Source organism: Xyrauchen texanus, chromosome 15, assembly GCF_025860055.1.
Source record: "Xyrauchen texanus isolate HMW12.3.18 chromosome 15, RBS_HiC_50CHRs, whole genome shotgun sequence".
NCBI lineage: Eukaryota > Metazoa > Chordata > Actinopteri > Cypriniformes > Catostomidae > Xyrauchen > Xyrauchen texanus.
In genome coordinates this window covers 15,765,310-15,791,644 of record NC_068290.1, presented here as the reverse complement: position 1 = coordinate 15,791,644, position 26,335 = coordinate 15,765,310, and the positions used below count along the sequence as shown (strand labels likewise).

Sequence of the window (26,335 nt, the reverse complement as noted above, 5' to 3'; positions counted from 1 at the left end):
TCCTTTTGTTGAAACGGCAACACACAATACAGCCAGGGAAAGAATAAAGAGCTTTGAAGTACATAAAACCTAAAAGGATGCAGCCAAGTAGATTTAAAGTAGTCACTGATTTCCAAAAACTGGTTTGTATAGAACAATGAAAGGGAGAGAATTTATGGAGAAATTATACAGTGTATTTGTCACTTAAAATATCGGAACTGTCTGGCGGACAAAGCCACATGCTGAGGATTAATGGTTGCGCCAGACCTTTGATTCTGCACTCTCCTTTCTCTGCCCTTGACAAATTGGATTTTGGGGATGGGAAGGTCGCTGGGCCTATTGTCTCTTGACCGTTTGGAGCGGTTCATTATGCGTGAGGGTGAGGGAAAGTCTCCATGTGACCACTTCGGAGAGTTCTACAGCTGCTAAAAGAGCGCAACTCTCTCATCGCGCGCTGCTCGCCCTTGCGCATTAATGTGCCGAGGGGTTGCTTACTGCACCATAAGAAAAGCCGGATCACACACGCCACCGCGTCACTTCGCGGGCGGATATTAGTCTGTCCTCATCTCAAGCACTCTGCTCATCTCAATCAGTGGCTGCTTGGTCTTCCCGGTTCTAATACAGCAACACACACAGAGTCAGCCATGCAAGCGTCTCGGGCACCCACTATCAGTGTGCTTGCCGACTGCAGCATCCCAGCCGGGCTGCGGATAGGACCAGTCCGGGGCATCTTCAAACTCGGGAAGTATGTTTCAGACCGCAAGGAAGTTGGAGTCAAAAAGAAAGTAAGTTAGTTTTATTTATTTTCGACGTGTCCTTTACACGTTTTTGTTATGAGATTTGAGTTTCATTCGGTTTTTTTAAGCTTTTATAAAATGCAGCAAGCTTTAAGAAAGCAACGTTAAAGATTGTTTCCACAAGGACTGAGTGTGCGTCATTTTTAAACAAAATAGAAATAATTTACAATGTAGTACTGTAATGTATGCTAATCTCTAAGTATACTTTTTCATTTTTTCTAAACTGTTTTAGATTTTCTAATAAGAACTGCCCACAATATAATAATAATAATAATAATAATAATAATAATAATAATAATAATAATAGTGTATTATACAGTTTTAGAGAACAAACAAAATCATTAAAAACTAAATGTAATATATCTTTTTTTATGCAGGTAAAAATAAGTTCAAGAACATTTTACTTTTTCCAAGTCTTGAGTTGACCTGTCACTCTTCATAAAGCACCCTCTTTTTAATTGGTTTGTGCTGTCAGATTGGAAATAATTGAGCTATATTAGCAAGACAACTTGTCAGTCTATGTCTTTACTTAACCGCCTTAATAGGGTGACCTGAGTTCCTGTGCGAGATTTCATGCCCTTACCCCTTCAAATTTCACAGGCTTGCGGGCAGGTTATTCCGATGTACCATTTATTTTCCATAACATAAATCAGACAGTAACCTCAATTAGCAAGGATAATAAATTGCTGATAACATTTACAATCTGGAAACAGATTAAAAATTTAATCTTTGTTTCAATATGAAATCAAAAATGAGCATACTTTAGATGTCATTCTTGCATTTCAGTTCAATTTTTTTTATAAATTATAAATGTTAATATTATTAACTGTCGAAAAACAATTAAAATAGTTGTAGGCCTATGCGTTACTGTCAAAATTTAGGACAAATCAATGGGATGTAATAGGTCTCATATATTATGGTATCTAATTTTATAAATAAGTTGTAAATAGACTGGAGCCCTTTACGCTGTCTGCTTCTGTGATTAATGCGCATAAATGCAACGCCCCAGGCCATGGGCGATCATCAGGTGCAATCTCCGTGTCAAATGTCACGCTTTAATCTTTAATTTATTTGAACGGAATAGAAATGCTTTGACACTCTTCAAATTCGTTTCTCATATCAACTCAATTATGTGGCCTGTTCCTTGAAAATTATCGCCATTGTTTAATAGACCGAATAAAAACGACATTAACGCACGTTTGAAATACCTTGGGGTGACATAATTAACAAGGAGTAAAAACAAAACAGATAAATAAAAGAAGGACAGAAAGAAATTAAATAAATAAATAATAGAAAAACATATTAAATCATTAACATTTAGAAGAAATTGTTTTTATTTTTAAACATACAGCTTCAACAGACGGGCAGCATTAGAATACACAATATTATTTTTTATTTATTTTTATATGGAAAGTTCATTTAATTGTTTGACTAAAAGCTATGCAGTCAAAACAAACAAACAAACAAAAAAAAACAACAACAAAAAAAAAAAAAGAAGAAGAAAAGAGGCCTATTTTTACGATTTACGTCTTGACATTTAATAACAAATTTCCATCAGACTGAATTGAGTAATCTTTAACTAAATACAATTAAACAAAACTTTACATTTATTAATTTAATTGGTTAAAGATTTTTCAATTCAGTTTTATGGAAATTTGTTATGAAATTTAAATGAGTAAATATTTATATTTAAAATTGTACCTTTCGTTACGAGCTAAATAAAACAGGTTTTTAATGTTAAATTGTGTATTTGTAGATTCGCCTGGTGAGGGGGGAATTCGTGGACGAGTCTGGCAGTGCGGGTTCAGATTGGATTGGATTAGTTCGCGCGGCCAGAAACAGTCAAGAACAGAACCTCGAGGCAGTCTCGGATTTACCTGGAGGACAGGTGAGCCAAAAACAAAATAATGTCATTAATTTGAACTTTTTCAATTGCAATATGTTTGTAATATTTTATCCTGATTCTTCTCGAAAGGTATTCTATCGTGTGCTGAGAGAAATTCAGACTGGGGAAGAATTGAGCGTTTGGTATTCCAACTCACTGGCACAATGGTTTGACATTCCTACGACTGCAACTCCAACACATGACGAAAAAGGTGAGACACGCAATTTTTTTCGTTAGTTTACACAATGTATGATAATAATACATAAGCATTGGAAAAAATATTATAGAACAACCACAGAGATTTCACATTACTCTACAAATTTCATACAAATATGAAGATATTTTTCAATAAAATCTATTTCAATAAAAGCGTCTATTTAAACTATGCATGGCAGTTATACACAGTGTAGCATCCATCTATCTATCTATCTATCTATCTATCTATCTATCTATCTATCTATCTATCTATCTATCTATCTATCTATCTATCTATCTATCTATCTATCTATCTATCTATCTATCTATCTATCTATCTATCTATCTATCCATCCATCCATCCATCCATCCATCCATCCATCAATAATACGAATAATAATAATAAAGGTTGGTTATGTCCGAGCAGTTTTTAAATAATTTTGCCACCAGCAGAATCAAGGCAAATCCCACTATTCAAATCCGATTTAATAGGCTTAGTAGCTGAGAATGTTTTCAGATTATCTCTGTTTAGTTATTAAATCGAAAGGTCTGTCGTCTGTGGTAACTCGTATTGACTGGTTCAGAACTATTGAGCTGAGTTTAAGAGTAACCCTGTTCACAAATACGGTACAGGAGTCCAATCTGTTACATTAGCGGATGATTGATCATATGATCAGCATACTATCTCCAATGATCTGTCTTATTATTTCGTTTTATACTCTAATGCATTTAAACCTGTTTGTTCTCTCCTGGACAGCCAAAGGGGCCGATGCGTGCAGTATAGTTCAGCAAGGGGAAGAGGTTAACAAATGTCACCTAGTCATTTATATTAATGTATTCAAAAGCAAATACATTGAAAAAAGGTGCTCTACGGTAAATTAGCTGGCTGCGCAAGGTATTGTTGTCTACTGAATGCAAACTTTTATGTGGGTTGTATATTGCCCTGATTTGCGACGCTGTAGGCTACTGTGAGCGCCGGTCTCTGGCCCATACACGGTGCGGTCCTTGACATACGCTTCCAATTCTCCAGCGTCAACAGATGGGCCAGCCTCATTGTCTATACGCGACTTGCGATTTCAAGCAACAGCTGCCATCAATTCTGCGGGAAAGCACACAGAGAAAGTCCCTATTCAATTTATTGGTTAGTAAGCGGCAGATTGGGCCGGCGCTTGCTCTTTTGATGGTAACAATACACAACAGGGTTTTGCGGATTACAAAATCATTACATCTATATAATTGACCCCAGACTGCCCAACTGGTGTCGTGCCAACGTGACGAAGACATTTATAACGTAGTGGACTGGAGTTGACAGTAATGGTCTTTCATTGCTTTTTCTTTCTTATGTTTCAGGCGAGGAGCGCTATATTTGCTGGTATTGCTGGAGAATATTCAAATACCCGAACACCCTGAAAGCCCATGTTCATTTCCACTGTGCATTGAGCACTGGTAGGAGCTTTGTGAGCAACGAGCAAGCGACAGGCCCCGAGAACTTCAACAGATCTCCGAAATCTGGGGATATCCCGAATACTTCGTGCTCTCCGAGGAATGGCCACAACATCTTAATGTCCGATTCTGTGAAACGGGCAGTGTCCACATCACCATTCGCCAATAAAGCGGGCCTTTCGAAAAAGCCAAGCCCAGAGGAGCAGGACCGAGCCCTTGACATGAGTGTGACCTCTGCCAGGAACCCTGGACACATGCTGGGCCTCGGTGGGACATCATCTGTGCTTATGGGCTTCCATCCCGGCGTCCGTTCTGCTTTCAAACCAATGGGACTTTCAAAGATCTCCCCAGCTGAGGTCGCAAATGATGAGTCCAACGGAAAACCAAACGGTATAGGGTTCAATAAACTGTTAGGAAACATCAAGTCAGTGCGTTCCTTGAATGAACCTTTGCCTAATGTCCATCCCTCAAAATGCACGCACCCGATGGATACCACACCTCCTGTGATTCCCTGTGGAAACTCTATCCGTGGGTTTCCTTTACTACCACATTTTGAGGAGACGTCTGCATTCAAGCATGTTGACAGTCGAATGCACTCTGCACTGTCTCCCACGCGTTACTCCCAACTACCTACCGGCTTTCATTTCGAGAGGTTCTCCTTGCCACAGTTTGATGGGGGGAAATCATACAATGCAGACTGCAACATACCCATCATGCCATTTACCATTTACAATGGAGAGCTCCTGTACAGTTCACCATACTATCCTCTAAAATTTCACTTTGGAAATCTGCTTAAATACCAAGACTCTGTGTCCTATTTTGGGGCACCTGCTCTAAATCCAGATCTGAATTCAATCACGAACATCGACAGGGAGATAGCCATGCACACGCAACAGCTGTCTGAAATTGCCGTAGAGAAAAACCGCTCAAGGCTGGAGTCCATGCCCACGTCCAACCCAAACTCGGGCAAACCCAAAAAGGGACATCTGTGTCTTTACTGTGGCAAACTATACTCTCGAAAATACGGGCTGAAGATTCACATGAGGACTCATACAGGGTACAAACCACTCAAATGTAAAGTTTGCTTTAGGCCCTTTGGTGATCCCAGCAATCTCAACAAGCACATCCGATTGCACGCGGAGGGAAACACTCCTTACAGGTGCGAGTTCTGTGGGAAAGTGCTCGTGCGCAGGCGAGATTTGGAAAGGCACGTCAAATCAAGGCATCCAGGTCAAACGATCAAAAAATCCGATGACAAAATCTTCGAAGATGCTGAGCAAAAAAGCGACAATGACAGCGACGTTGACGTTTGCTTCACAGATGATCAGAGCGACCAGGAATCGAGTAAAAATAATGATTAATGGACCAATTAATGGACACATAAAATGTATTTTGCTCTTATGTAGCTAAATTATGCATGTACATATTGATTGAAATTAGACTGCTTAATTTAAAAAATATATATTGTAAAAACCCTTGCAGAATGAACAACAAATGTTCATAAAGTCAATAAAAAAAGAAAGAAAAAAGAATTTGGTTCTTTTTCAGGCACAGTTTCATAATGTAACATACTTAGCCTACTGATATTGAGTACATCTCAGCACCCCCAATGTGGAGCTGCACTTTATAAAGACGGGTTTATGCATTTAGGCACTGTGCGCTTGCTTCAACAATTGCTTTTATTTATTCCTCCTTTCCTTTAAAAATGTTGTCTGAAAATGTCCTTTTATTAAATTCAATACTACGTACTGGAATTAATTCGCACTTTTTATAGCCAAAAAACATTCAACTCATTCTGTAAATATTGCATTTGGTGAACAACGGACACTTGTATCCAATAAACATATAAGCTGGTGTTTCTAAGAAATATTGGTGTCTCTATTTAGTTGGAAAACTATTGTAAAAATGTAATTATGGCGTTCTGTGGCATGAGATGTGGGTGTTATGTTTATTATTAATTGATAGGATATTGTATAAGACCATTATTTTCCTCAAACATATCCAAATAAATTTCATTGTCAGTTTTTGAATAAAATGGAATACATAAAAAAAGAGGTTTTGATCAGTGTTTTAATACGATTTCTTTTTTAACTGGAGGATATTATTCGAGGATTGCGGAGTGATTTTTATCTCTTGGTACACCTGAAAGCGTCATTTGTGCACGCTTTAGTAAATCGTCATGGGACGAAGTCTCTGAGACAATTAAGAGACGCATCCTCAGAGACAATCGATGCAGTTAAAGCGAGAAACAGCTATTTGACATAATTTAGGAAGTTGTTTGTTGACACAATCCTATTAATACCAAATCCGAAAAATATCTATATTGATGTAATGATTTGACATTAGATGACCAAATAACTTCAAAAGAGTATAGGATATGGTCGGAATTAATAACTGATCACTTATACACCCCACTTCCATATTGAAGAATATTTTTTCATAACGTAATTTAAATGTGAATAGCACAGACTCTATTCCTAAAGCACATGCATATTAGAATGGTGGTCTCTCATCGCAGAATGTTATTCGTTTTCTTTTTTTGTCTGTTTTACATGTAAAAAATATCTATTCTAAACAAGAAATTGCTTTCTGCAGGAATGTCTCGGCCATTATACAGAAATATGCATGTCATACTTTGACTAAATTACATATGTTGTAATACTGGCTGTTTATTTTTTTAAATACTAATCTGCTTTATCATGGTTTCGTATGCGATGTTATGAGTTGTGAGAACATTTGTCCATTTGTTTAGGGCTTTAAGTCTTTTTTTTTTTTTTTTTTTTTACTGACAATCAACATAGGCCTATATTATTCCATAATAGTATGTGTAGGCCTATAACATCGGCTTTCAAATATTTACGTTAACCTATTTACAACTAATCAGCTACAATGTGACGAATAAACTGATACTCGTTTTGAACAAATCCAAACAAATAAATAGCGCCTTAAGGTTTGCGTTAAAAAATAGAAAAAATAACTAAAAAGGAGTCTCCATCCACACAGTATTCTCCTATTATTTCTTTCTCTGTCCCTCTCCACACTGGTGTATCCTTGAAACAGAGCATTATTCATCTCCTCTGTGGAAACGCCTGAGCGCTCTTCACACTGTGGCACAAACATGTGTGACTTTCTCTTTCAGTGCCTCGGCTGTTACCAGCCACATCTCCGTGTCTTCAAGGTACTGCATAAAACAGGCTGCAGGTTATGGCATCAGCCCCTGGTCATAATTGTTTTTATCTTTTATAGTTGAATTTGATTCAATAAAAGAGTTTATACTCATGTGTAATTATTTCTGTACAAACGAGCATCTGTGTAACTGCAAATCTTGTTATTTTAAAAAGGCGAATAACGCGCGAAGGCTTGTGAAAGTATAAAATGATGCATCCTTTTTTCCTCGGGGAGTACAATATTTGTTCACTTGTTCACTCTTTTTTAAACGCTAATATTATAGACCTTGGATCTGGTCCAGAAAAAACACGTTCACCCCCTCCCCCAGTTCCCACCGCTGGAATCAGTTAGTGCCGTTCATTAACACAGACACCAGAAAGAGTGACTGCTAAAGAGACTCTTGGCTTTTCACTCAGTTTGGGAGATAGAGAGGTTTGGCAAAACATGAACACCTCTGCAAAATATTGAGAATTGAACAAAACAATAAAAGTAATATCCAACACTGTAAATTGAAAGGTCGAAACCAGTAATATCACATTTGTCCCCATTGTGATGGTCGATGTGAACATTAACTGAAGCTCCTGACCCGTATCTGCATGATTTTATGCATTGCACTGCTGCCACACAATTGGCTGATAACATAATCGCATGAATAAGTAGGTGTACAGCTGTACCTAATAACGTGGTAGGTGAGTGTATATCAGTTAGCCTATATTATGCACAAATATTTGTTTAACCCCATGTAATTGCTTATCTGAATATCAGATTCATAAATAGTAAAATATGCAGGTCTTCTCTACAATGAGCGTACAGCTTTTATATGAAAAAACTTTATTTCACTTGAAATAATCTTACAAACAGTAAATGCACTGTTTTTCTTTTGCCTTGTTACTTCAGCAAAGTACTTGATATCACAAACTTCAATGTATAGATGGTACACAAAGAATTTTGCAATAGCAAATATACAAGACTGGCAATTTAACTGCATACAAATAGGAAACGAGATGTATTGCAGCCCTTGACAGCTGGGTCACGGAACAGAACCATAGAATGACTTCATTATCTTCCGTCTGCACCTCGCCACCCATCCACTACACAACATATTGGAATTTTATTTGTTTTCTTATAAGACTGGCTGGTCATTAAACATGGAATATAACACTGAAAGCCAACAACTCTTTTTAACTCTCCATAAGATAGATATCTAGGCAGCTCTTCGGCACAAGAGAGAAAAGAAGATAAGTTAAGCACTTAGAGGGCAATAAGAAAGTACCAAAGTTACAATAGGAATACAGTACTAGTATTATTAAAGTGATAGTCCACCCCAAAATGAAAATTCTCCCATTATTCACTCACCCTCATGCCATCCCAGAAGTGCAAGACTTTTTTTTTCTTCTTAAAAGTACTTCACATAACTCCAGTGGTTAAATCCATATCTTCAGAAGTGATATGACAGGTGTGGGTGAGAAACAGATCAATATTTAAATCCTTTATTATTATAAATTCTCCTAACTTCCCAGTAGGTGCACAAAGAAAGTTGAGATGTATATTAAAAAATTACATCAATATTGATCTGTTTCTCACCCATACTTATATCACTTCTTTAAGATATGGATTTAACCACTGGAGTCATATTGATTACTTTTCTGCTAAATCTATTTGCTTTTTGGACCTTCAAAGTTCTGGCAACCATTTACTTGCATTGTATGGACATACAGAGATGAGTTCTAATAATCTTGGTTTGTATTCAGTCCAAGAAAAAAGTTATATACGTCTGGGATGGCATGTGGGTGAGGAAATTATGAGATAATTTTTGTTTTTGGGTGAACTGTTACTTTAAAGGAATATTCCAGTTCAATACAAGTTAAAGGTGCACTCAATTATGTTTCCTACATTAAAATTTGAACTCCTGAAGACATGAATTGTAATTTTGCAATATACTGTATGTAATAAATAATGACCACTCACTCACTGAAGACTCATATCAGTAAACTTATAAATGCTGTTTTATTCTACATGGAGAGGGTCCGCACATGAGACCAGCCAAATACTACTGGCTTAATCTCAGTGTAAAGGGATCAATGGAAAGGAGGAGGCGAGAACCGGCTTGATAATATAAATAATATTTTTAATATAAAACTTAAACAAACACACACATGACGGACATGTCCGTAAACGATCTCTTTCCCGCACGATCCCCTGCAGTCGACCTTTATCCCTCTCGGAGGCTTGATTAGCCTAATACGGGACCGGGTGTGTAGGATCACGACCCGGCCCCGCCCTCCGCCCTGCCACATTCCTCCCTCGTTCTCTCAGGCTGGGGAGCCCCCAGTCAAGTCAATTTTATTGACCACAGTCTTTGAAGTCCATCTTGGTTAATTGCAGAAGTTCACATAGATGCAATTGTCCTTGTTAATTGGCCGATGAAGCTTTTGTTGGCAATAGTTAGTCTATGCATTCCATTTCAAGATCGTAGTCCATCAATAGACCGAAGTGATGCAGGTTGGAGTTGGCATCAGTTCATCCTCTGAAGTCCATCATAATAGACTGAACTGATATATGGCTGGCACCGGCTGCATTTAGTCATCATCATTCAGCGACATGTAGCAGTGGAGTCCAACACGAAGCAGGAATGGTGCTGGATCCAGCCGGTTCTGGTGACCTCAGTATAGGAGTCCCGAGGTTGAGACAGGGAAACAAATAAAAAGATGTAAGCATAGATGCCATTAAATTTATTGCAGAGTTAGAGATCATGATCACGGTTTCTGGTTTCTGGTTTCCGCAAACCGAACTGAAGCAGCCTAATTGTGGGTTGGAGGATAAATTAGGTGTATGCCTGGCTAAAAAGATGAGTCTTTAGTCTAGACTTAAACTGAGAGAGTGTGTGTCTGCATCTCGAACAGTGTTTGGGAGACTATTCCCCAGCATGACGTACACCCCCCCCCCCTTTCCCTGAGGGAGGGCGTGCCCTAAGACCCGTCTGCCGGCAGGTCATCCCCGTCTACCTGGACGAGGGAGGGGACAAGGGGAGGGAAACAGAAATAATTAAACTGGGGGGGGTACTTCCTGTAACAGTGTAGTACCCCCCAAAAAACCACTGTAAAATTTAAAAGAGAGGGAAAAGGCCAAAGCAGAGCGGCAGTGAGAGAGAGAGAGGAGAGAGAGATGAAAAAAACAAAAACTCTTACTCGCCAGTTCTCTGATTTGCAGCAGCTTTTTCCTCGGCCACTCCTCCACCCTCTATCGGACGACAGCCGCGCCTCTCCGGGCGGATCAGAGACAGACCTCTAGCACCTGGCGGACGGAACGCCCCGCCGCGTTCTCAGGGAACAGAAGGGGTCTCCCCCGCCCCTGGTAGCGGTTCTCCCACTCCAGGCCGTTGGCAGTGAGCCCCTCCCCGCTCGCGGTCGGCGGGCTCAAACCCCGCCGTGTTTCAAGATCGTAGTCCATCAATAGACCGAAGTGATGCAGGTTGGAGTTGGCATCAGTTCATCCTCTGAAGTCCATCATAACCCCGCCCTGACCGCTCCAGGCGGTCGGTTAGGAGCCCCTTCAAACCTCGCGGACGGCGGCCGTCGTCCTCTTCCAGGCAGCCGGGCTCCTCGTCCCCCGGCAGATGGCCACGGCTGCTCCGTTGGGGTGGACGGTAGTGGCGAGAACTCTACTATGGCGTATCCCTCCTTCTTCCTGGATTTCGGCACCAGTTTAAAGGGATCAATGGAAAGGAGGAGGCGAGAACCGGCTTGATAATATAAATAATATTTTTAATGTAAAACTTAAACAAACACACACATGACGGACATGTCCGTAAACTATCTCTCTCTCCCGCACGATCCTCTGCAGTCGACCTTTATCCCTCTCGGAAGCTTGATTAGCCCAATACGGTCAAGCCCCTCCCTCCGCCCTGCCACACTCAGTAAGCATCCTGTTATTTGACACTTTCACTCATTGATTAAAGTAATCATGGCTGATTGTGAATACTACATTTCTACAATGGCATCTGAAACTGAAAACGATTGATTTTAAATAATGCTGCATCCAAGCCGCTAGGTGTCAGCGTAAGTCCAAGAAGACACAAAGACAAAAGTTAATGAGTGCTCCTTCAAACTCAATTAGCAGCATTTGTAGCATTATGTTGATTACCACAAACACTTATTTCAACTTGTCTCTCCATTTCTTAAAAAAAAAAAAAAAAAAAGCAAAAATCCTGTTTCAAAAATAGTCAAGACAGAAAAAGTTTGCACGTTAATGTGATTTTAGTATAAAAAATGGCTTACTTTCATTTTCTGAGTAGTTATTTCCAATTTTACAACTTCGTTGACATGACGACATAAAAGCGTGAACACTAAAATCCTTAACGACCGCAACACTTATGATTTAAACAACTTTAAACTAGGGCTGTCGATTTAACGTGTAAATTCAGTGTGATTAAGTTTATTAAAAATAACGCCTTAAAAAAATTTGCGCAATTAATCTCAATGCCCCCAGATTGTAATAAGGAAGATTCCTGAGAAATGCAAGCTTGTAGTACCACCTCTTTACTCCAGAGGGAAGTAATTGAAATTTCAGTTGTTTGGGCAACGTGCAGTTTATACAGTGAAGAAAACAACCATCCGGCAGACACACAACACAAACATGCGTTAGGTTCTTGCATTCAAAACATTTGATGGAGTGCAAATTCTAACTAAGGGATCTCAAGATGTGTTCTAAGTATTAAACTATATTTAACTTGACACAGTGACCCAAAAATGTTATGTTTATGATGCAACACACCCGAGATGCTACATAAGCATGTCTGACGTTTGTTGAAATTGACGGGTCCATAAACAAGCCCTCATAATAAATCTCCAACTGATTGACAAATTCACTTGTGAAATGGATATCTGTGAACTGTATGCCAATGGCTTATGTTCAATAATATGGTAGTAAACAATACATTGTATTCTAAAGTCGCTTTTTGTATTGTCTTATCAATGATTAACTCTTCTGCCACAAGAATGTAATGAATTTTAATTATCTGAATATATATATATATTCAGCTTTCTCAGCAAATATTTGTATATGCGATTAAATGCGATTAATCAAGATTAATTGATCGGGACATCATGTAATTAATTCGATTAAAAATTTTAATCGATTGACAGCCCTACTTTAAACAGAAGAATTAATGTACGTGCTTCTACAAAATTATAAGCTTTACATGTCTGCCTTTAAATCCACCAAATATTGGCCATTATAACCTTGATTTATCACGTTTGCAACAGGTCCCATTTTTGTCCAGGCAAAGCATTCAGAAAATGACTTTCAGGAGACGTAAGAGAATGTCCCAATTTGATCCCAAAAATAACATTTGTCTTTGGTCCCACAATGTTCTGAAAATGACGTTCGAGTGTCCTGCTTCGTTCCTAATATAACATTCATTTTTGGTCCCACAATGGACGTTTTCACAACATTCAGTGATCTTACAAGAATACTTTTGTAAGGATGCAATATACAGATGGGTTACTTTACCTCCAAACATGTGCAAAATGCATCCATCCATATCCATGTGTTGCCTTCTCTTATCAGACCAGCCGTGTTAATTTTTCAGCAACTTGTTTTACATATTCCATAAACAAAACATTGTTTTAGGTTCGAATTAAGCCTACGGGAGGAATCAGAGGTAAACAAGGAGCTCGAATCAGCTGGCAACCGGACACATAGGGTGTTTTCCAACCTGCATTTTTGTGCACAAGAAGTACACAGCAGGAATGGGACACCCCTCACAGGGGCGGAGCCAGGAGTTTTTTGAAAAGGTGGCCAGGCAGGGGCAAGCGATCAGTCTGTGGTGGCACAGAAATGTTTGGGCAGCATTTTTATATTGGATACAATGACACCCAGGACAGAGGTTTGGCGACCTTGGTGTGTGCACATGTTAAGTTTGTACATTTGTACAGAGATGATTTCACCTCTAAAGAACTACATTATATTATATATAGATATATAATAAATATATCTATATATAATATAATTTATATAATATCTGCTGTACCTATACATTATGTTGAGAAACAGTGTCTTTTGTGACTTCATTATGAAATGACCCACTGTTGAAATACAGTTTCACTGTGATTGATATCTTTTCTTTTTAAGGAGGAACTCCTCAACAGATATAAATATTTTGTAAATATATTTACAAAATATTATAAAATATTTTGTAAATCTGCTGATCATTAACCCTTAAAAGAATGTTGAAGATGCACTTCCATTGTGCAGTAAGTGCCTTTTTTTTTTTTTTTAAAGAAATGCTTATAAAATATTTTGTAAATCTGCTGATCATTAACCCTTAAAAGAATGTTCCAGATGCACTTCCATTGTGCAGTAAGTGCCTTTTTAAAAAAAAAGAAAAAAAAAAAGAAAAGGAGGTACAAATGAAAATAATTTATTGTGGTAATCAATATTATGCCACAAACGCTGTCGATTGACCTTAACTTGTATTGAAACCGGAATATTCCTTTAAAAAGGACAAGAACATTGTAACAGCTTCGCAGTTAGGGAAAAACAGGAAGCGGGAGATGGCGAATCCATCTCAAATGGTATGTTTATTTTAAAATCAAATTCACGCTTTTCAGCAGCAACAACTCAAAATCACGGTTTAGGTGGAAACGGTAAAGCACAGTCTCTTTGTGCATGCATATGTGGTAGCTCTCTCTCTGCCTCACTGGTGTCTGGCTTGCTCCTAAATCCGTCTTCAACTCTTATTGCAATGACAAACAGCTGTTAGAGACAATCATTGCCAGGTGATGATCCTTACCGTTCTCATCTCCTGACCTCGCTCTCCATTCACAAATTCACCCACACTCCTACCACCACAAACATAAAATAACTCACAAATTAATTTACCAAAAAATACACGATCAACCCCAACATTCAAATCACCTGCCTAATATTGTATAGGTCCCCCTCAGGCAGCCAAAACAGTGCCAACCAGCATCTCACAATAGCATTCTGATATACTATTCTTCAGAATTGTACAGAGCATTTATTTATGTTACCGTAGACGTTGACAGTTCGTACCAGTCTGGCCGTTCTCTGTTTACCGATCTCATCAACAAGGCATTTCCATCCACAGAACTGCCACTCACTGGATGTTTTGGGTTTTTGGCACCATTCTGAGAAATTCTAGAGACTATTTTGTATGAAAATCCCAGAAGATCAGCAGTTACAGAAGTATTCAAACCAGCCCGTCTGATACCAACAATCATCCATGCGATTATTTAATCAGTCAATCTTGTGGCAGCAGTGCAGTGCATAAACTCATGCAGATCCAGGAGCTTCAGTTAATGTTCACATAAATCAGAATGAGGGAAAAAATCTCAGTAATTTCGACCATGGTATGATTGTTGGTGCCATATGGGCTGGTTTGAGTATTTCTGTACCTGCTGATTTTCTAGGATTTTCATGCACAACATCTCTAGAATTTACTTCGAATGGTGCCAAAAACAAAACATCCAGTGAGCGGCAGTTCTGTGGTTGCAAATGCCTTATTGATGAAAGAGGTCAACAGAAAATAGCCAGACTGGTTCAAAATATCAAAGTCAACGGTAACTCAGATAACCACTCTGTACAATTGTGGTGAGAAGAATAGCATCTCAGAACGATATACTGAGATGTGAGTTAGCACTGTTTTGGTGGCATGAGGGGGACCTACACAATTTTAGGCAGGTGGTTTTTATGTTGTGGCTGATCAGTGAATGTTTATTTTCTTCAAAGCACTGCTTTTTTTGTCAATGTATTTTTCATGAAAACCACATGTAAAAGGTAGGAACATTCACCACAAAGTCAGTGGACTACTAAAGCCCAAAGGATACTTCGATTTTGACGCGAACGCTCAGTGTCTTCATACAGTTGAACGCGAGCCTGTCAAAGTATGCTCCATTTGACGGTGCACTCATACACAGGTGGTTGGCGCATACACACCCTGACTGTTGTTGTTTTTACCTTCATTTGCTGTTATTTTCCAGCGATTACATCTTCTTCTAGCCTTTCTTCATGAAAGCAATGACTCAAATGTGGGAAATGGCACATTTCGTATCCAATAATTTGTGCAAATAATTCCAGGGTAATGTGCATTCAAAGACACATGGTTAGAAAAATTTGGCTGCGCGTGTTCAGTCAGTGCACGAGCACTCTGCCGATGACGAGATTTGAGTCATGGATCCTGTGAGTGTCTGCGTCTGGCCAAAGTATACTTGGTAAGGGCATCTTTCTAAAAGAGCTTAAAGGAATAGTTCACCCAAAAATTTTAATTCTCACATGATTTACTCACCTTTAAGCCCTCCCAGATGTGAATGACTTTCCTTCTAACGCAGAACAGAAATGACGATTTTTATAAGCTGATTTCAGCTCAGTTTATCCATACAATGCATATGAATGGTTGCCGTGAGGCTGCTGACTTTTTTTACTGTCCTAAAGGCATGTTTAGGCAGCATAAGTGTAATCCACATGACTCCAGTTTATCAATTAATGTCTGAAAAGCAAATCGATAGGTTGGAGTAAGAAACAAATTGATGATTAAAATGCTTTTTTTTCTAAGTTGTTGCTTCTGCCCAGTGCTGTTTTTCTGTTTGAAATGACCTTACTCTCGCATGATGTTCGTTCCACTTTTGTATACAAAGCAGGCTTAATAATTTACCCATTATTTTTCTCTGTCCTCTATTTTCAAGGGTAACATTTCTTTATAAAGTGCCTACTGTGTGACAGATAATTAAAAAAATCCTGTCATTTACTCACACTAATGTTCTTCCTATGGAGCCCTTTGTAAAATAATTTTGCATGCCCTTGCAATACGTTTTCCTTTTCCTTGGAATACATTGTCCACGGTTTTAATTTAGTAATATTGAAGTAACTGTGGTTCCCCGTCTGTCGCTCACGTCGACGTTGTATTGAAGAAGCGACACTAGGGGTCTCTCTTGAGAGCCTTTTGCATCTCTGATCTATGAGAAAAGAACAATAAGAAATTGGCAGACAGAATTTGCATGTCTCGCCCCCGGACATACAGGTAAAAAGGGAGGGAAAAGTGTCTGTTACATTCAGAAATTTTCTTCGGAGATGACTGGTTGTGTATGCAGCGAGCTGTGAGTCACAGTCTGTTTCCTCCCATCTCTGAGCGATTGCTGTTGGATCTACGGCATATATCAGCAGCTTTCTCCTTCTCTGCACAGTAGTGCAGCTTTGACCCTGGGCGCTTCAGCAGCGCAGGGGCATTCCTGTGTATTCCTGGATGCGGTAGAGTGCTCTCCGCTCCTGACGGCCACAGGTGCTGTCTCGTGTGTCTGGGCAGCGATCACACTGAGGCAGCGTTTGTGGATGGCTCATGTTCTCACTGTGAAAACATGACCATGGCAACGTTGAGGTCAAGGCGTTCCTTCCTCAGAAGGAACACCACTCCAGCCGCCCCCCCGTGTTGCTCCTTCTTCCCACGGGATTGAGGATGACCCGGCTGTCGATGCAGGCGATTTGGGGATGGCAGCGGGCTTGGTTTCGCCGGGTACATCCCCGCGAACCACCCGCCCCCTGACACGTTCGTTGACTTCCGTCCGGGCTCGAGGCAACAGCGGCTCGTCTCACGGCCTGCCTGCCTAGCCTCTTGAGCCCCCCGAGCCGGATGAGCTCGCCGCTGCATCAGAGAGTGGTCCGGAGTCTGACGAGGATGACTCGGGCCAGCATGCCCAATCTGAGGCTGACGCCCAGATGTCCGACATGTTTGCCCGGGCCGCCGCCAGCGTGGGGCAGGACCCTCCGTCCTCCCCACAGCCTTCGCGGCTGGATCAAATCAAATCAAATCAAATCACTTTATTGTCACACTACCATGTACACAAGTGCAACAGTAGGGGAAATTCTTGTGTGCAGGTCTGAGCAACATAGCAGTCATGACAGTGACGAGACAGCCAGTCAGGATGCTCTCTACGGTACTAGTGTAGAACCGTGTGAGGATGTGTTGGTTCATTCCAAACTTCCTCAGCTGTCTTAGGAAGAAGAGGCGCTGGTGAGCCTTCTTCACAACGGCCTCAGTGTGGACAGACCATGTGAGTTCCTCAGTAATGTGGACACCGAGGAACTTGAAACTGCTGACTCTCTCTACCGGTGCTCCATTGATGGTGATGGGGCTGTGTTCTCCGTCTTTCTTCCTGAAGTCCACCACAAGCTCCTTGGTTTTACTGACGTTGAGGGAGAGGTTGTGCTCCTGACACCAGCATGTCAGAGTGTGCACCTCCTCTATGTAGGCTCTTTCATCATTGTCAGTGATCAGACCTACCACCGTTGTATCGTCAGCAAACTTAATGATGGCATTGGAGCTATGTGTTGCCACACAGTCATGTGTGTATAGTGAATACAGGAGTGGGCTGAGAACACAGCCCTGCGGGGCTCCAGTGTTGAGGGTCAGTGATGAGGAGGTGTTGCTGCCCATTCTAACCACCTGACGTCTGCCTGACAGGAAGTCCAGGATCCAGCTGCACAGCGAGCTGTTTAAGCCCAGAGCCCAGAGTTTCTCATCAAGCTTGGAGGGCACTATGGTGTTGAATGCTGAGCTGTAGTCTACAAACGATGATTGGTTCCTCAAGTCTGCGCGCAGCTCACAGCCACGCCCCCCACGGTTCCTTTCTTCCCGGAAGTGCATGATGAGCTGACGAGTTCGTGGAGGACACCCTTCTCCACCCGTCACCATGCCTCTCCCTCATCCGCTCTCAATACCCTCCACAGCGGACCGGCCCACGGGTACACAGCGTTCCCCGAGCTGGACAGAGCGGTTGCGATCCACCTGTGCACAGAGAACGCCGCATGGGCCTTGCCCCATCTGCCCACCAAGGGCGTCCTCCTGCGGCACCTAAGAAACATACAGCTCTGCCTCAACCCGGGCCCAGCTCTCAGCCCCAGTGTCGACCACCCTGCAGGAGACGCATGCCCCCTGTCTCACTAACTCTTCGAGGACCTGGAAAGGCTCCCAAGCGTTCCTGAGACGGATGACCCAGGGACCAAGATGTTTGCTCCGGAGCTGGTAAGCAGACCACTCTGTCCCCCGGTGGAGGGCCGGGAGGAGAATTTTCGGTTAAGTATATTTACTTTGCCGCAGCCCCACTTTCTCAATAAAAGAGCAATTCCCATTGTGTCTGGGTCACCTGGCCCGCAAATGCCGTTCTCATGGCACTCTGCCGCCACACTTCAACAGTCCTGGCACATTGGATGCGGACCTCTCGCCTCCAGCCCCACGACTGTTGTCCCCCGGGCGGCCGGTTCTGACTAGTCTAGTGGACGCCTCCGTGGGACCTCCTCCTCAGTCACTAACCCACCCCCCGCCGGGTGTGTGGAGCAAGGTAAGTGCTTCGAGTCTTCTCTCAGCACCAGAGCCTCGGGATGCGTTTTTGCCTCCCGATGCTGCATTACCTACTCCGCCCTGCTGCGAAACCCCACAGGGTACGTCAAAAATAATCGTCCCCTTAGTGCCCCTAGCATGGAGCTTGGACGCATGGCTCTCGCTTCCACATCCATCACGCTGGCTGGCCAGGACCATTCGACTCCGTTATGCAATTCAGTTTGCCAGGCCCCCCCCTCCTGGGGCATATGGCATCCTCTGCGGCAGTCGCACCACTGGGACTGATGCATATGAGACTGCTTCAGCACTGGCTTCAGACTCGAGTCCCGAGACGAGCATGGCGCCGCAGCACACACTGCGTGTTCATCATCCCCACTTGCCACCAAACTTTCAAACCCTGGACAGACCTCTGCTTTCTACGGACAGGAGTCCCCTTGCAGCAGGTGTCCCGACGCGTCCTAGTCACCACAGATGCCTCCAAATTGGGTTGGGGTGCAGTGTGCAATGGGCACGCAGCCGCGGGCCGTTGGAAAAGGGCCCTGCTGTGCTGGCACATCAACTGCTTAGAGTTGTTAGCTGTACTTTTTGCCCTGTGGAGGTTTCTCCCGCTAATTCAGGGCAAACACATCTTGATCCGATCAGACAGCACCACCACGGAAGCGTACATAAATCGGCGGCGTACGCTCCCATCACATGTCACAACTTTACGCCCTGAAGTGGTGCTTGTTCGCAAATTGGTGTTCTTCCCAGGCGGAAGACCCACAGAGGTGCACAATTAGGTCAGTGCTTTCATTCCTGCAGGAGATATTGGAGGGGAGGCTGTCCCCCTCCACATTGAAGGTGTATGTAGCTGCTATTGGGGCCCACCACGACACAGTAGACGGCAGGTCTTTGGGTAAGCACGAAATTATCAGGTTCCTAAGAGGCGCCAGAGGTTAAATCCCCCCTGGCCGAGCCTGCTCCCCTCCTGGGATCTTTCAATGGTCCTCTCGGGCCTTCAGAGACCGCCCTCTCCTTGAAGACGGCCCTCCTGATCGCGCTTGGCTCCATCAAAAGGGTCGGGGACCTGTAAGCGTTCTCTGTCAGCGACACCTGCCTGGAGTTCAGTCCGGCAGACACTCACGTGATCATAAGACCGCGACCGGGCTACATGCCCAAGGTTCCTACCACTCTCTTCAGGGACCAGGTAGTGAACCTGCAAGCGCTGCCCCGGGAGGAGGCAGGCCCAGCCCCTTCGTTGCTGTGTCTGGTACGTGCTTTGCGTATCTACTTGGGCCGCACGCAGAGCTTTAGACGTTCTGAGCAGCTCTTTGTCTGTTTTGGTGGACAGCGGAAAGGGAACGCTGTCTCCAAACAGAGGCTTTCCCACTGGGTAGTGGACACAATTACGTTGGCCCCACGGGTCCAAGCACACTCAACAAGAAGTGTTGCGTCCTCATAGGCACTGGCCAGGGGCACCTCTCTAGCAGACATATGCAGAGCAGTGGGTTGGGCAACACCCAATACATTTGCGAGATTTTACAATCTCAGGGTTGAGTCGGTTTCGTCCTGTGTTTTCTCAGGTCCGAGCCGGTAGAACTCGGTACTCGCTGACAAACTGACCGGGTGGACCGCTTGCACATACCACCCTTTCCCTCTGCTGAGGTAATACTGTGCGCTTTTACCCCAGGAGATCCCACAAACTCGGCTCCCTGGATGACTCCTCCCTAGCCCTCTGGTCCGTGAATTCAGCGGAGGAATTTGCCAACCAAGACCAATGTGGGTACCCAATTTACCCTGTACTGGAATAGGTGCTCCACAGGACTGGGCAGGTGTGGTATCCGCAAGGGTCTTTCCCCCCTGAAAGAATAGGAAAACTTGGAAAGATCGCCATCCCCGATGCGTATGATAGCATTAAGATGGCCCCAGCCACTTTAACTCTATGCGAGAAACATAGATAGATAATAGGCGCGGCTGGCGCGGCCTGCTCCCATGCTTGGCACGTCGCCTTGTTCTCCCCTCTCGGGGGTAAAAAACCAGAAGGCTATGATGATTTTATGGGGCGTTGGGGAAGGGTACATGCAGCCTGGCACAGCTGGTCGCTTTGGCGCGTAAAATACCTGCCCACTCAAAATACCTTGTACACAACTCAGCGCATGGCATGATATAAATTGGACCTCTAGTGTTGCATCTTTGACACAACGTCTCGTTCCATCCATCAGGGAACGGAGGTTACAATCCGTAATCTAGACAATAATCTTGTGGTTATCATGTATCTAAAATACCACAGTTGAACTATGGTTTCTGTAGTAAAAAAAACATGTTTAATGTTCATAACGGCTAACCATGGCTTCATACAGTAACCAAAGTTAAACTATGGTATTTTTAGTAAACCAGATGTTGATTCAACATAATGTTCAAAGGATGTCAAGAGAACGTTGAAATGACAGGTAGCGAACGTCCCTTAAATGTCCCCGAATGTCCGTTGGAAGTCCTGCGAACGTCCCGCCAAACGAACTTTTGACTTCTAAAGAACCCTACATAAAGACGTTCAGGGGACATTCTGGGGACCTTTTTTTGTTAGCTGGGAAGGGTTTATCAAAGTAATATTTGGAACTACACCACTTAATGTTGCCCGTAAAAAATTAAACGTGTGTAACGTATTCAATGGAAAGGAGGAGGCAAGAACCGGCTTGATAATATAAATGATAGTTTTAATGAGAAACTTAAAACAAAGACACAAACACACACATGACGGACATGTCCGCTAATGATCTCTCTCTCCAGCACGATACTCTGCAGTCGGCCTTTAAATCTCAGAGGCTTGATTAGCCTAATACGGGACCGGGTGTGTATGATCACGACCCGGCCCGCCCTCCGCCCTGCCACAATGTGCTTTGATCCTGAAGGGAACCACTACATCACACATTTCTGTTTGTTGTGGATGTCACATTCTGTGAATGAAGACCTTTTTAATAACTATGGATACTAACTACATACTTCATACATGCACATTTAGTCCAGATATATGAAAAATTTCAGAGGTAAACTTTTTTTTTAACAAAATTATTGTTAGATATGATGCATTAATACAGATTTGATGCACCAGGTTTAGATTGAGAAGCAGATCTGTAATTAAAATTATATTTAACTGTTAATTAACTGTATACTTGTTATGATTTTAATGCTAATAAAGTGGCTTATTTTGGGCTTGTTTTTCCAAACTAGATTGCTTGTTTCTCTTGCAAGATCTGGCAACACTGCAACTGGTATATCACCCACCTTTAGCAAAGAGTACTATCATTTTGAAAAGAACATTATTAACCATTCTTTTATTTTGTTCTATGCAGTTACCATTTGGAAAGGAAGCTGCTGAACTTCTGAACCGGAAACTTTTTATTAATTTTATTATTTATTAAATTACTCCTCAGATGTAACGGGGTACAAGGGAAAGGAGGAGGCAAGAACCGGCTTGACAATATAAATAATAATTTAATGATTAATCACGATTAACATGATTAATGTCATCATGGCCCGGCCCCGCCCTCCTCCTTGCCACACTCCTCCCTCCTTTGCTTCAGGCCGGGGAGCTCCTGACATGAAGTCCAGCCCCACCTGCCGGCAGGTCTTCCCCTCCTTCTTGGACCTGGGAGGGAGGGAAGGGGATGAAAAAAAAAGAGGGAAAGGCCAACACCGAGAGAGAGAGAGCAGAGAGAGAGAGAGAAAAAACTTACTCGCCGGCTCTCTGATTTGCCGTAGCCTGGTCCTCGGTCACTCGTCCACCTCTGATCCACTCCTCTGGGTGGATCAGAGGCAGTCCTCTGGCCCCTGGGGAACTCCCCGGCGCATTTTGGTGGATGGTAGGGGTCTCCTCAGCCCCTGGCAGCGATCTCCTGCTGCAGTCGGTCAGCAGGGAGCCCCTCCTCCCCTCGCAGTCGGCGGTCATTCCTCCGCTTTCAGCCAGCCGGGCTTCTCAGTCCCCCGTTGGATGGCTGTGGCTGCTCCTTTGGGGTGGATGGTAGCAGTGGACTGGGGACAATGAAAGTGAATGTGGCCAATTTATGGAGGGTTTAAACACAGAAATGTGAAGTTTATCATTTTATAAAAGAATTTGCATTAATTCTGTTAAAAAGTGTGAGCTATAAAGTTGTTTAAATTGTAATTTATACAGTCATTTTAAGGTTTTAGGATTTGTGGACATTACATTGTCATGGTAAGTTGTAAAATTGGCTATAACTTTACACAGAAAAGATTTGTAAGTGAATTCATCACACTAAAATGTTTACATGCATACATCTTTCATGTATTGTGGCTATACTTTAGAAACATGAAGTATTTTAATATAAAAAAATTGGCCCCCATTCACTTCTATTATAAGTGCCTCACTGTAACACAAATCTTTGTTTTTTTAAAGAAAATTTTTGTGGTAATTAACATTATGCCACAAATGCTGTCAATTGAGCATAACATGTACTGAAATCGGAACATTCCTTTAAATATTCTCCCAAACAAATTAGATTTTTAAGGCTGTTGCTCTATCGAGTTTTACATATGCATTTGGCAGATGCTTTTATACAAAGCAACTTACAGTGCACTTATTACAGGGACAATCCCCCTGGAGCAACCTGGAGTTAAGTGTCTTGCTCAAGGACACAATGGAGGTGACTATGGGGATCGAACCGACAACCTTCTGCTTTCCAGTTCAGTGCTTTAGCTCACTATGCCACCACCACTCCAGTCCACTCCAGTTTTAAATAAAAAAAACCTATGATGTGTCTTTCTGCTCTCCCACTCCCACAGACCGACACATGACCACACCCCCCCATGGCACACCTACCTTCCTACCCTTAACCTTCAACACAAAACTAACTATTAGTGTCATAAAAGCAAATGTGATATGTAAAACCAAATGCTCAAGCACATCATATACATAATTTTCTGGTGCTTCTGACACTTTTGGCTGACTTGTTGACACATGCCCTTCGGTGCCCCAATCCTTCACGTTGCAAGTGCAAAGCTCTATCAATTGAGCTACTGTGCAATTTGGTCACACACAAACAAGCTTGTAAATGTAGCTGTTATGTAATGCAATCATTAAAATGTAGTGCCTTACATGTTATGCACTAGAAAAAGTGTTTTGATGTCATAAGATAGCATTGCTGGAACAGAGCAAAAAAGTAAGTTGATGAACTGATAAACTGCTGTGTTCATCATGATTTGTGTGAAAGTAAATTAAAGTAATTATTGTTGCAGTGCCTGTTATTGTACAGCCACCTGAATGTCATTTTGTGAAAATGTAGGTATAGTGATGTGATTCTATGACACCTCTATGCAACCAGATATGTTATATCCGCATCACAAAAGCCCTTCGCTGAGACGTATGATAGTTTTTTGGTTTTTCATGACAATTTCTGCTCTTTAAGATTAATGTATTTCTATGATGTTCAGTTTCAATTCTTGTAAACCACTTAAAATCTGTAACCACATTTGATTCATCTTTGAAACACTTTGCATTCTGCAACCTCTATTCAACTCTCTCTCATTCCACATGCTTGTACTAGAGTGCAGTGTAAAAACATAATTCTTGAGCAAATCAAGAGCAGCAAATTAATTCTGTTTATGACTATTATTCACTTAGCTTGCGCTTATGCTTACGCAATGGGTGCTTAAAGAGAAGTAAAGAGAAGGGACATAAGCAGGTTAGATGCGAGAGCGCAAAGACGATTTAGTGCATTAACCATGTCTTTATTTGTTTCTACAAGCACCAAACCTGCTCAATTGATTCATTGAATTAATGCCCATAACATAGCCACAGAGAGCTCTCAAGAGATACAGTCTGAGCCATAAGTACTATGTTGTGCTTGTCAGAGACGATGTAAGAAGTATTGATTAAATTTCACTATTGCTGGGAAACAAAAGTATCACACAGACCTGATTTGTAAATTTAGCCTGCGCTCAAGAGACAACCTTGAATCTAGAGAAAAACTGTGAAAACAGTTTGATATTTGGCACAAAATACTTAATTGGAAAAAAACGAATTCCCCTGTGTGGAGTAAAAACATTGCCTTTTTTGAGTCTGGAAATAATGGGGGTTAAAGTTGACTATATGTATATACATATAATCAACTTTAACCCCCATTATTTCCACCTCCACCACCCAACCCAACCCTGTCCCTCAACAAACAACCCTGTGGTCAAAGCCTAATTTACACAATGCAAACATGTAAACAAACAAACAATACATATATTATTTATTTATTTATTTAATATAATTTATTATATTTTTTGTATAAAAATGAACAAAGAGAAAAGAATTCCACAAAGAACAGAATCCACAATTAATACTATAAATTTGTGTCCTCTCCACAGTGCTTCCAGAAAGGAAAAATGCCTGTCCCATTTCTTACCAAATGCATCCAATCTACCAAAAAGTTTATATGACATCCTTTCAAATGCTTACACCTTGCCCAATTCAGTGAACCATACTTGAAATGAGGGAGCACCAACTGACTTCCTTCAAGAATTATTTGTTTGCCAATCATTACGATAGTTTGGACACAGCTTTTAGTATATTTGTCACCTAGTTTTATAACTGTCCCATCCACCAATATACATAGTCTGGGGCTAAATTAAATTTAAGTATCTAAAACCTCACAGATAAATTCTGGACTCTAGTCTACAATTCTTGAATCTTAGCTCAGAACCACGAAGCATGGGCTATGTCTCCATCCTCCAACTGACATCAGCAGGTAGGTGTGTCTTTCAATCCAAGCCTAAACAATCTAGAGGGAGTCCGGTAGAAACAATGCAAAATCTAATACTGAGTAAGGCATACCCTTGATCCCTAGACATAGATTTAAAAAAGATTTCCCACTCCCGTCTTCCAATACCAAGTTCAAATCTCTTTCCTATTAGCTCTTAAGAGCTGTTAAGGCCCCATCACCAAGACACCAAATGAATCAACGAGGAATAATGTACTCACACTTCATGCCCATTTCCAAAGGCTGTGAGCACTACACAGTGGGTGTTTGCAGCTTTAGAGGGCTGTGTACTGCCACCCAAAATAGTACAAAGTCAATGGCGCAACTGTAAATACCTGAAAATTTAAGATCTAAAAATCCCAAATTGCTGTGTTATATTTTCAAATGATCTCAAAGCTCCATTTTCATAAAAGTCACCAAGTGTAGCATCACCCCTACAATCCATTTTACGGAGAGAGACATTTAAAAGGGACGCCAAGTGTCGAGAGGGGGAGAGAGAGTGGATCCAGAGAGCTCCACAGACTGAGTGTGATATTGTTTTGTTTATGTTTACATTTCTACGGCGGTGACTGTCGTGTGTTCACGAAAGAAATTAAAGTGCTAATTACAAACCAGGTGCCTTACCACTCTCTCTCTCCCTCAGACCGACACACTGCCCATGCCACAGAATGTAATATATGAGGGTCTGTTGTTGAAAATATCAACGACTAATAACTGTGATATAAATTCTAATTTGAGTGTGTACTTTATGGTAAACACCGTTATATAAGATTTG

The 26,335-nt window shown here is 41.8% G+C and overlaps 1 protein-coding gene across 1 annotated transcript; it reads left to right on the top strand.

Moving 5' to 3' along the window:
- Positions 1-623: 623 nt before the first annotated feature.
- LOC127656489 (PR domain zinc finger protein 13-like) lies at positions 624-5,660 on the top strand. The gene is made up of 4 exons (XM_052144837.1): positions 624-764; positions 2,533-2,664; positions 2,752-2,872; positions 4,207-5,660. Exons 1-4 carry the CDS (start codon positions 624-626, stop codon positions 5,658-5,660), a joined length of 1,848 nt encoding a protein of 615 aa, XP_052000797.1.
- Positions 5,661-26,335: the final 20,675 nt, after the last annotated feature.

What these genes read in the sequence shown, in the direction of transcription:
- LOC127656489 (XM_052144837.1), top strand. Translation starts at nt 624, where the DNA reads ATGCAAGCGTCTCGGGCACCCACTATCAGTGTGCTTGCCGACTGCAGC. An exon ending in AAGTTGGAGTCAAAAAGAAA is followed by an intron (nt 765 to 2,532) that starts GTAAGTTAGTTT and finishes GTGTATTTGTAG; the next exon opens with ATTCGCCTGGTGAGGGGGGA. An exon ending in CGGATTTACCTGGAGGACAG is followed by an intron (nt 2,665 to 2,751) that starts GTGAGCCAAAAA and finishes TCTTCTCGAAAG; the next exon opens with GTATTCTATCGTGTGCTGAG.